The sequence below is a fragment of the Moschus berezovskii genome, chromosome 12, assembly GCF_049115385.1.
Source record: "Moschus berezovskii isolate FMDL1 chromosome 12, NW_MosBer_1.0, whole genome shotgun sequence".
Taxonomy (NCBI): Eukaryota; Metazoa; Chordata; class Mammalia; order Artiodactyla; family Moschidae; genus Moschus; species Moschus berezovskii.
In genome coordinates this window covers 52,681,343-52,693,819 of record NC_142471.1, presented here as the reverse complement: position 1 = coordinate 52,693,819, position 12,477 = coordinate 52,681,343, and the positions used below count along the sequence as shown (strand labels likewise).

General features: G+C 38.7%; 1 protein-coding gene across 5 annotated transcripts in view; it reads left to right on the top strand.

Moving 5' to 3' along the window:
- The window catches only part of PRKG1 (protein kinase cGMP-dependent 1), a 1,472,222-nt gene that overhangs the window by 1,439,797 nt on the left and 19,948 nt on the right, over nucleotides 1-12,477 (top strand). For all 5 annotated transcript variants that reach the window (XM_055425188.2, XM_055425187.2, XM_055425186.2 and 2 more), the window contains 2 exons: nucleotides 4,180-4,319; nucleotides 5,816-5,905. In XM_055425188.2, the coding sequence (XP_055281163.1) occupies nucleotides 4,180-4,319; nucleotides 5,816-5,905 (230 nt within the window). The remainder of the gene's footprint in view (nucleotides 1-4,179; nucleotides 4,320-5,815; nucleotides 5,906-12,477) is intronic.

Genomic DNA, 12,477 nt, shown 5'->3' with positions numbered 1-12,477 from the left:
GACAGACCTGGGAATCATGCTTGACCAACCAGGCTGGGAAGGATTCCTGAGTAAAAGAAGGAAAATATGCATTCCTTTCCGTCTCTTTTGCCTGCCTCTGTCCACACTCAACACTGTCATCTCTAGCTGACCTGCTATAAAATCATTATCATCATTATTTCAAATCGGCACAAGCGGTGTTGGTATAACTAATTTGGTGGTGGTGGGTTAGTTGATAAGTCGTTTCCAACTCTTCATGACTCCATGGACTATAGCCCGCCAGGCTTCTCTGTTCATGGGATTTCCCAGGCAAAAATACTGGAATGGGTTGCCATTTCCTTCTCCAGGGGATCTTCCTGACCCAGGGGTTGAACCTGCATTGACTGCATTACACGTGGATTCTTTATCACTGAGCCACCACTAATTAGTTTGGCCAACAGGACAAATAAAAAGCAAACTAAATTTCGCCTTAAAATTTTTCATGGGTTAGTTTTGTGAAAACACATTCATAATGAAGCACAGTAGTTTAGACTCACTTAATACAAATTGCTGTAACTTACTCTGAGAGTTTGTGTTGAAATAAAAATAAGGTATGTTCTTTAAGGATGAGGAGACAGGGACGACAGAGAATGAGATGGATGGATGGCATCACCAACTCGATGGAGATGAGTTTGAGTGAACTCCGGGAGTTGGTGATGGACAGGGAGTCCTGGCGTGCTGTGATTCATGGGGTCGCAAAGAGTCGGACACGACTGAGCGACTGAACTGACTGACTGACTGAGTGTGGTTCAGCCTGAACTTGAATAGGTTGTTATCCTACAGTACACAACTTCTCAAGGTCTTCGCACTCATGGAATCCTAATAGAGTGGATTCCACCGTATCAGAATCCTTTGAGACAGTCAGAATAAATAGCTATTCTGATTTAAAAGAGACTTTAAAATTTTTTCTGTGCCCAGAGTCATTATTTTCACTTATCATACAGGTGAGAGTGAACAGATTTCTATTTGACCCTTCATAAATATATTTTGTATTTAGATGCAGATGGACAACTGTCCCCAAAATTCAGTTGACATCCTAGAGATGATGTTATTAATGTAGCAGGCTGTGTGGCTGGGAATAATACCACATCTTAATCATTCAAGGGAAAATGAAGGTTAAGAAACCATGTTGTCAGCATAAAAACTGAAAATTCAGAGCTGAGTTATATAGATATTTGGTATGTATGTTTTCTATGCCGGATCAGCATACAGAAATCTTTTCTTCCTTCTTATGCATAAGGGCAGTTTTGGAAAGAAGAAAAAGAGTAAATGCTATATACTTGTCATTTGTAAGTTCCCTTGATTTATCCTGTTAAGCTCAGAGATACACAGTATGGTGATAAGGTACCAGCTCTCTTGTGGCTTTGTCAGTGATAAGTCATCATGGCTTATTTCATTCTTTCTTTGATTCACTTAGTCAACAAATACTTCATGAGCATTTATTCTATGTCAGGCACAGTGAACAAAAACTCCTATCTTGGGTTGCTTACAGAATAGTGAAAGGAGACAGATACTAAACAAGTAATCAGAATAAATATTTGTTGTGATGAATACAGAATAAATATAGCTTGTGATAGAGCTATATAGAACACTACAAAAGGGAAGGGAGAAGTGGCTGGTTGCTCTTTTATGTAGACTGGTGTGAGGAGAGACTTTCTGAGTAAAGAAACGTTTGAACAGAGAATTTAGGAAACTGAGCAGCAAGCCCGGAGGATAACTGTGGGAGAATATTTAGGCAGGCATGGGCAAATGGCCTGAGGTAAGAGCTTGCTTATTGTGCTCAAGGAGCTGCAAGGTATCCAGTGTGACCTGAACACAGTGACCCCAAGGCGGGAGTGAGGCTCACAGGGAGCAGGAGTTCAAATGAAGCAGGGCCTTGTAGGCTTCTGTGACAGCTTTGTCTTTATCATGAGTGAGCTGGGAAGCAACTGTAGTGTTTGAGCACAGAAGTGACATGATCTAACTTTGTTTTAAGCATAACATGTGATCTACCCAAGATACATGTAGAGAAACAACGAATGCCCATATGGTGGTACTTTCTCATGTAAGGTCACAATTAACTCCATACAATACGTGGTGTTATCCTCAACCAGAACTGGGTCTCAGAGAAGTTACTCAGCTGCCCAAGAAGACAAGAGAGAGAGAGACCTTAAGTGGAGGTAGGGTTGAAGTCCAAACCTGTCACCCTAAAGCCAGAGTTCTTTCCTCCTAACCTATATACAAGTTAAAATGTTAACATCTCTAGAGAGAGTAATTGTTACATTGTGTGACCTACTTTTCACATTTATCTGGGTAAGACTCTAAAGAGGGAATATGATCAAATTTCTTCTCTGAATGTTAATACTCTTTTTAAACTTGTTATTTTATATTGTAGTATAGCCAATTAACAATATTGTGATAGTTTCAGGCACACAGCAGAGTGACGCAACTATACATACACATGTATTCATTCTACCCCAAAAGCCCCTCCCATCCTAACACTAACATTGAGCAGAGTTCCCTGTACTATACAGTAGGTCCTTGTTGGCTGTCCATTATAAATACAGCAGTGTGTACACGTCCATCCCAAGCTCCCTAACTATCCATTCCCCTCTCATTCCCCCAGCAACCATAAGTTGGTTCTCTAAGTCTATGATTCTGTTTCTGTTTTATAAATAAGTTCATTTGTATCATATCTTTTCAGATTCTGCACATAAGGGATATTATGTGACATTTCTCTTTCTCTGACTGACTTTACTGTAACAATCTCTAGGTCCATCCATGTGAATGTTAGTATTCTGACACAGCTCATTTTTCATGTCATTTTTCTTCTCTGTCCAAATTTCTTTTAGAAGTGAATTTTCACATTTTGTATTTTACTATGAACTATAACTGAGTTCATTTGTGTCACACTAATCTATCATCTCAACAAGTATCACAAACAGCATAGAGGGCCTTTAGCTGTTTAAGGCATTTTCAAATATCCATTTTCCCTTCTAACCTGTCATAGTTTCTCAAATGCTGGCAGCAAACTGAAGCCTCTTTATCTGAAATGTCTTCGTGTTTTCTTCTAAAGACCTTGCCACGTTAATGTCTTCTCAGTTGAATTCAGTCTATCCACGTGTACGTGAATAAGACAATTAAAACCTTCACCATTCTTACAGCTAAAGCTGTAAGCAATTCACAGCTAAAAAGGGGGCAGCCATACTTCAGTTGATTTCTCTAGTGCTTTCATTAGTTCAGAAAAACGTGGCCCGTTTGGTATTATCTTGAGGATTCTTTGGCCTGAGAGCACTAGATGATAACTTATATTAGGTGATTAGATCTGCTCTCTCTCCTCCTTACAAGTCACCTTGTTGAATTCTTTGTAAAACAGTGAACACAGACTAGCACCTATATTTGGAAGGGCATCTGGAGAACCCAAGCCCCTCCAGAGTCACCAAGAGCCAAGAGGGGCTGCAACAGAGGCTTGGAAGCACTGGGGACACCAAGGCTCAGCTTAGGTCTCCCAGTTAGTATAACCATGGAGTAAAGTTTAAGGTCAGAGAGGATTAAAGCCATCATACTTATTTTGAGAAGACAAAGCAGTTTCCAAAATCTTTTGAAAAACAAAAAAAATCTTATTACCATCTCTTTTTTCTTTAACTGGAGAGAAGGGAAAAACTGAGATAAAAAGAAGTAACAGTACATAAATTTTCAGTCTCAGCAGAGACAAGGGTCTGTCACTGAATTAAATAACTCTAGAAATGTTTGTGGACTAGAACTAAAGAGGAAAATCATATAGGACCATATGGCCCTACTTTTTCAAAACTCACTGGAAGTAATAAAATTGGAGAAGAAATTAGTTTTTATTTCTACTTTTCTGATTCAAGGAGAAAAATGGTAAAGTATACTCAAACACATAATATGAAATGACATGAAATAATACAAAGAGAATCAAATACACTTGCCCTCTTCTAATCCCAGTGGGCACAAAACTAATTGGGGATCCAGTTGGTGAAAATGTATCAGGTCCAGTGGAAGACCTGCTCTTCCTGCTCCAATGAGACCTGCTCCAATGAGACTGGGCAAGGTGTCATTTCAATGCTCCATGCTCCTGTTAATTTGGAGCTAAGAATGCATTGTTTATTAACTCTGTAGATTTTTTTTTTTCTCACTTACTCCCTTCTGACTTTCTTTAAGGTCCAGTTAAAAAGTGAAGAATCCAAAACCTTTGCAATGAAGATTCTCAAGAAACGCCACATCGTGGACACAAGACAGCAGGAACACATCCGCTCGGAGAAGCAGATCATGCAGGGGGCTCATTCTGACTTCATAGTGAGGTAAGGACCATAAAGAAGGCTGAACACCAAAGAACTGATACTTTCAAACTGTGGTGCTGGAGAAGACTCTTGAGGGTCCCTTGGACTGCAAGGAGATACAAACAGTCAATCCTAAAGGCAGTCCTGAATATTCATTGGAAGGACTGAGGCGGGAGCCTCAATACTTTGGCCACCTGATGTGAAGAGCTGACTCACTGGAGAAGACCCTGATGCTGGGAAAGATTGAGGGCAGGAGGAGAAGGGGGCAACAGACGATGAGATGGTTGGATGGCATCACTGACACAATGGACATGAGTTTGAGCAAGCTCTGGGAGTTGGTGATGAACAGGGAGGCCTGGCATCAGACACAACTTAGCTACTGAACAACAACAAGGATCCTGCCCAAGGGTTCAGGTCCCCCATTCCAAGTGGAAAAGCAACCACTTTGCACTTTCGATTCACACAAAGAAACATATTTTTAAATCAGATTTTAAGAAAGTTTTCACTAAATAAGAAAGCACTAAAATATTGACTTTTTAAAAGTGAGAATCAGATTCTGAAAAACAAACAAACAAACAAACATGTGTTTCTTAAAGGAAAAATCAGACTTCCTAATGTTCCATTTTTATCCTCAGTTATTCTGGAAACCTACATAGACCTCTGGTACTTGAAAGACAAATTATTAATACCAAAAATCAAACTATTTTACCTTGAATATTCTTTATTTCAATATTTTTTGAAGATTTTAAAAAATGAAATGACTGTTCCATCTCAGTATTTTGAGAGCACTCATAAGACGGCAGTGGGATTTTATTTTAATATATGCAGATTTTCTAGTTAATTTGCCAGTGGCACTTGCTGAAAACAGGGTATCACATGAATTTAAGTGACCAGTGCAAAATATCATACACATCTGTACTTTAAAGTGTCATCACTCTAAAAAAAATTTAAAAAAAGTGTCATGACTCTATATCCATGTTTATGTTTATGCATGTTTATGACCAATAAATAGTGCTCAAGAGGCCATGCTTGAAATGTTAGCCAAATTGGAATTAGAGGAATCCCAAAAAGTCCTCTTGGCCCATAATCATTGGGATTAAACTTCCTGGTGGCTCAGACATTAGAAAATTTGCCAATGCAGAAGACACGGGTTTGATCCCTGGGCTGGGACGATCCCCTGGAGAAGAGCATGGTGACCCACTCCAGTACTCTTGCCTGGAGAATTGCTTGAACAGAGGAGCCTGCCAGGCTACAGTCCAAAGGATTGCAGAGTCAGCAATGACTAAAGCAACTGAACATAACAGATTTCAAAGGAGAGTCTACGCCCTACACTGTGTAAATCATAAACATAACCTCCTTTTTCCTCTTTATGAATTTAGATCTTTCTCATTCTTTTAATAAAATTTCAAGTGTAGCAAATCAAGAGTAAGACTATAATCTGGGCAATGAAAAATATTTACATGCTTTTACAAAACAGTAATGTTTATAATTCTTGTTTTTCTGTTTGCAATTCACAGATTATACAGAACATTTAAGGACAGCAAATATTTGTATATGTTGATGGAAGCTTGTCTAGGTGGAGAGCTCTGGACCATTCTCAGGGATCGGTAAGTTTTGAGAAATTTCTATCATGTCTTTGAAAATGTAGTTGATGGTGATGGTTTTGTAAGGAGAGTGAATTATTATAAAAGACATATTTACATTTTATATATGCTTCTGTTTCAAAATGTAAAGTAACTATGGGCCACACCATAGTTGGCCACTATACACATATGATTTAATGTGAATACGAGACTTACTGTTTCAGATTTGTAACCGATGATACAGGATTAGTCCATCTTAAAAATGGTACCTGTCAAGGTACATACAGAGGCCTTAGTTTAGCGTGACTATCGTAATCAGACAACTGTATGCCTAGAATTCACTTCATTGCTGTTAATGATGAAGAGAATTAAAGTTATTTTATAGTTGCAATCTGGATTAACAGTCATTGAATTGTTCTACTCATTCTCCAGATAAGAATTTTTTCCAAAGTAACTTTTTTCTTTACTTTTACACTTCTCCTTGGTTTCTCTGGTGGCTCAGATGGTAAAGCGTCTGCCTGCAATGCGGGAGACCCAGGTTCAATCCCTGGGTTGGGAAGATCCCCTGGAGAAGGAAATGGCAACCCACTCCAGTACTCTTGCCTGGAAAATCCCATGGACGGAGGAGCCTGACCGGCTGCAGTCCATAGGGTTGCAAAGAGTCGGACACAACTGAGAGACTCCACTTTCTTTTCATTCTTTGGTTTCAAAATTAACAGAATTTCCAGCCATCCTTTTCATTCCATACCTGATCTTGGGAAGAAAATGAATCCACTTATAAACAGTATTTCATCTGACCAATCTAACTTAGATTTACTCCTTTTTGCCCTTTCAGGACAAGTAAAGTTGGTCTAGTTACTGCCTGTTTCTCTTAATAATGCAAAATTAGTTTTCTAATTCCTATTTATGTAACTAAGAGTCTTTAAAAAATAATCTATAAAATGTCCTGGGAGATTATTACCAACCTTAAATGTTTACTTAAAAAAAAACAGCATATTTTCTGTGAATGATCATTCAAAAGGCATCTTTGCTCCTTTGAACATTCATCTTTAGACATCTCTTTATTTGTTACAGTCTCACCCCACAGACTCTCCTTCATCAGGTAACATCTTTCAGACTCAGGGATAGACAGCCCTGATGTTGCCAGAAAGCCATGTTATGTTTTTGACAATTTGTCATTTTGTAGACATCCCCAAATAGAACAGCTAGTTCTTTATAAACTATTGCATTAAAGTCTCATTCCTAATTGTATCCTTGTGGTACCTTCCTGTCTTTGTGCCCTTTCAGGTCTTTTATTCCCGTTGCCTTACTTGTATATGTCAGATGGATTTCTTTTTACCTCATTGTGTCTTATTACACAAATATTTTCTTAAATTCAAGATAAATAAACTATTAGGGAATATATCATTTTGGCATGAGGGGAAAGGGTTAAGCATCTGTACTGAGCTATTATATCACAGCAAATTATTACATGACTGTTAATATTTGGGTACAGATTACAGGCATTGTGATAGAGACCAGGGATAAAATGATAAATCAAATAAATGTGGTCCCATGCCACATAACTTACAGGTTATTGCACAAAGTTAATATTCTGATTTGTGAGTTAATATCTGGTCTATCCTAATGTGCTTCTACTATCTTATTTTTGACCTGACCTTTCAATCCACTGAAGTATTTAAAATCTCTTCCCTACTTTATTCTAATTAGAATAGGAGATTTACAGGTAGAAGTAAATATTAAAGCAATAATAAGTCACTTAGGCAGAGGAACAACCATCTTAAACTTCTACTAATTTCTTTAAGAAGATACAACAATAAACATTTTTTTAATAATTAAAAAAATAAATGTTAACCTAAAGTCCACTGAAAGATGCATAGGCATCAACGTTCAACTTTTTTTTTGCAATAAAATATTTGATACTTCTCCTTACTTACTTTGATTCTGCATTTTTTAGGTACATAATGCTAGCCAAGGCTTACAAGTGAGATGTATTTTTGATCTATCAGGGTAGCAAAGGAATGCTATTAAGAAGTAGCTTATCTGCCTGCTGGCTCAGCGGGTAAAGAATCTGCCTGCAATGCGGGAGACCTGGGTTTGATCCCTGGGTTGGGAAGATTCCCTGGAGGAGGGCATGGCAACCCTCCAGTATTCTTGCCTGAAGACTTCCATAGACTGTATAGCCCCTGGCATCACAAAGTACTGAGCAACTTTCACTTCACTTTCACTTATCTTGGGAGGAGAGGACTGAGGGAGAAGATCAGCGATGATCCTTTCTCTACCTCTACCAGGCTGCTTTTTGAACCTTTCCTTTGTCCTCCCTTTTATCATCCTTGGGTTTGGGGAACAAGTTGCTAAGTCTCCCCAGTGTAGTAAATGCTCCTCAAGGAGGCGTGCTCTGGAGAAACAGCGGTTACCTGATGTTTCCTAAAGATTCAGACATTAAAAGCAATGGAGCTAACACATATAAAATAATCTCAGAGTCACTGTCCTCTGCCAACTTACTTTCTTATATATGTTGGTAGCCTTATTAATTTTATTCAAGAGATTTTTTTTTTTCCTATTCAAGAAATTGCTGGAGGAACAATAGACTTTTGGACATCCAGGCTCCAATTAATGTTGTCACAGACTAGCTTTCTCATTCCTCATTTAAACTGGGGCAGAAAATCCTAAACATTAATTGTTAGAAAAAAAAAAAAAACAAGAGAAAAGGAAAACTATGTTACTAGTCACAGTGTATATAAAATGTCTGTATTCAAAACAAACCATATTGTTCAATTTGTTTAATTTACCTCTCCTGTCCCAGTAAGAAGTAGTAAGGCAGAAGCTATTCTGAAAGCATAAAGGAAATGTACTGGTCAGTTAGGTTACTCTGAAGAAAGGCTTGTGTGACCCCTGAGCCTCAGGGATTTAGCTCAGGAAGTCTCTAATAGCAATGACATCCTCCTTCTTTTACCTCCCAGCTGAGCTGACCATTGCTTGATTCTCACTCTTTCTTCTCATCAGCATAGAAAAAGAAGACTGGGCTGTTTTTTATTGTCAAGAAGTAAGAATTGATACCGTATTTACAAACAGGTTTTGAGGACTGTTAAATATTTTCTCATCTTTGAAATATGAACTATGGCACTGAAAGGTTAATTCTTGCAGTTATCTCCCTAGTTTATCCTTCATTAGCTCTCATGTTTTATCTTCTAGTTTATGACTTTTCCCCATAAATTCTTTTCCATGATTTGGAATAGATTGGTGCAAACTGTATTCACTTCTCCTCTATAACAGTTACAGAATTGCAACCCTTGCAACTTTCTTAAAAATGTAAGTGGTTAATATGGTAAATATATATACTTATGTTGCTGCTGCTGCTGCTAAGTCACTTCAGTCGTGTCCGACTCTGTGTGACCCCATAGACAGAAGCCCACCAGGCTCCCCCGTCCCTGGGATTCTCCAGGCAAGAACACTGGAGTGGGTTGCCATTTCCTTCTAGGATATATTATATAGCATTAGTATTTATATGTTACATATTAATATTAGTAGTTAATATATATTATAATATAATGAATATAAATATAATAAACTATTAGAATTTTTTAAAAGTATATGTTCATTTTTCCTATGAAAGTGAAAGTCGCTCAGTTGTGTCTGACTCTTTGAGACCCCATGGACTATAGCGTCCATGGAATTCTCCAGGCCAGAATACTGGAGTGGGTAGCCTTTTCTTTCTCCGGGGGATCTTCCCAACCCAAGAATCGAAACGGGATCTCCTGCATCACAGGTGGAATCTTTAGCAGCTGAGCTACCATAGAATATATTAAATAATTAAGAAGCCATAATTTTCACATCTCACTCCTGGTCTTCACTCTTCCTGGATATGTTTTATAAGCCAGCAAATAACTTTCTATATACAGTCTCCTTTTTTTCAGCTACTTTATGGAAGGAGATTGCTTGAATTCCATCTTATATGACCCATTAGGTAGAAATGTGTCATTTCTTAGTGTGGATGAAATTATTTTTAAGGAAATGAGTATTTGCATTATAATTTAGCCTCCCTAATTTAACAATTGGCAATAAACCTGTAGCATGATGCTTCAGGTTTATATACTCACTAATGAAAAGAAGGAACTTATTCTTCAGTAAGAGATGCTTTGTCTTTTTCATCCTGCCATTTCAGGACTTGGTTTATGACAAGCTGATTAAACACCATGATAAAATTTTAAGTATATTAATAAGTGTACATAACCCTTGAATTGCCTGCATCAAATTGTTGTTACTTACTGCCATCTAGCTAAGATAAAATACCTAGTCACTCCCACAGAGGATATAAGAGCCTATTCCTTACTTGTTAATTGAAATGACCCAACTGTCAAGGCATAATTTATTATTTCAGAGAGCTCTATAGGGCAATGATTTATTTCTTTAAGCAACTTTCTGTTGGTAAAACAAGCTTTCATTTTTGTTTTAAATCAAATTTAAACTGTCATTTCCAATTCTAATAGTAATTTTTCATTGTGAATCAGCCTAATGCTATGCTTTTTGATTGCTTTCCAAAAGTGTATTTTAAAATTCAGATTCCTACATTAAATGTTTAGTGATGAAACTGTTTCTGGTAAACATTTTGTGTGTATATATTATATTGACTTGTCACATAACATGAAAATGGATTTGAGACAATTTTTATTTAATTTTTAAAATCAGTTGCAAATATATATATATGAGACACTCAATCCAGATCTGAAGAACTAGAAACCAGCTTTCTAGAGCCCTTATAGTGAGAAACAGCAAATGTTTCAATAATAGTGATAATCTAGTACTGTTGCCTAGAAAATCCCATGGATGGAGGAGCCTGATAGGCTGCAGTCCATGGGGTCGCTAAGGGTCGGACACGACTGAGCGACTTCACTTTCACTTTTCACTTTCACACATTGGAGAAGGAAATGGCAACCCACTCCAGTGTTCTTGCCTGGAGAATCCCAGGGATGGGGGAGCCTGGTGGGCTCCCATCTGTGGGGTCACACAGAGTCAGACACGACTGAAGTGACTTAGCAGCAGCAGCAGAGTTGAAAACTCCCCACTCCCATCCCCAAAAGACTGTCCTGTATCAGTCACTTTTCCTAGATTAAGACACTGGTGACACTAAAGAAGAGTTTTTTGGCTGCCATTCCCTTCTCCAGGGGATCTTCCCGACCCAGGGATCAAACCTGGGCCTCCCACATTGAAGGCAGATTGTCTACCATCTGAGCTACCAGGGGAGTCCTTCAGACACATACAATAATAGCGACTATTTACAGAGTATCAGATGTGTGCCAGGCACTTATTTTAATACGCACTGCAAATTTTCTGTACCTTCACAACAACCCAAAGAGAGAATTTCTGTTATTAGCCTCATTTTGAACATGACAACACTAAGACCCAGAGAGGCATGGTTAGTTGTTTAAGATTAAACAGTAAGTGGAACTCAGATTTCAGTCCAGGACTTTGCTTCAGAGTTCACATTCCTCACCTATCACCTCCTCTGATGAATCTGAGTTTGTAGTGAGATTGTTTTGTCTTTCTGCTAAATATGGATGTCATTCAGCAGAGATGCCATGAGAAGTTGATCTTTCATTAAGTGGATTCTCTCTTTATACTTTGGTCTTTGGTTCTGGTTTATTAACAATTGAATATTAAGGGAAACATATCTGTTGCTCAGCATTGCAACAGCAGAGGTAACTCTTCTAATAGGAAGCAAGAGTTGTAGGCTTTGGAAAAGACCCACCCATACCACAATTAGACAGTCCTATTACATGGAAGTAATCAATTTTCTTATCAAAATAAGGCATGTAATGTGAAAAAAAGACAAAGTCCGATTCCATGTACTGTTTTTGTTTGGATTTTTCTTTGCAGTGCTCTCCATTGAGAAGGGATTGAGGTTGTATACAGCACTCTGTTTAAAGCTGTATGTTAATCAGCTACACATCAGTTCAGTTCAGTTCAGTTCACTCTGTCATGTCCGACTCTTTGCGACCCCACGAATCGCAGCACACCAGGCCTCCCTGTCCATCATCAACTCCCGGAGTCACTCAAACTCACCTCCATTGAGTCAGTGATGCCATCCAGTCATCTCCTTCTCCCTCCTGCCCCCAATCCCTCCCAGCATCAGAGTCTTTTCCAGTGAGTCAACTCTTTGCATGAGGTGGCCAAAGTATTGGAGTTTCAGCTTTAGCATCAGTCCTTCCAATGAACACCCAGGACTGATCTCCTTTAGAATGGACTGGTTGGATCTCCTTGCAGTCCAAGGGACTCTCAAGAGACTTCTCCAGCACCACAGTTCAAAAGCATCAATTCGGCGATCAGCTTTCTTCACAGTCCAACTCTCACATCCATACATGACCACTGGAAAAACCACAGCCTTGAATAGACGGACCTTTGTTAGCAAAGTAATGTCTCTGCTTTTTAATATGCTGTCTGCTGCTTCTGCTAAGTCACTTCAGTCGTGTCCGACTCTGTGCGACCCCATAGACGGAAGCCCACCAGGCTCCGCCGTCCCTGGGATTCTCCAGGCAAGAACAATGGAGCGGGCTGCCATTTCCTTCTCCAGTGTGTGAAAGTGAAAAGTGAAAGTG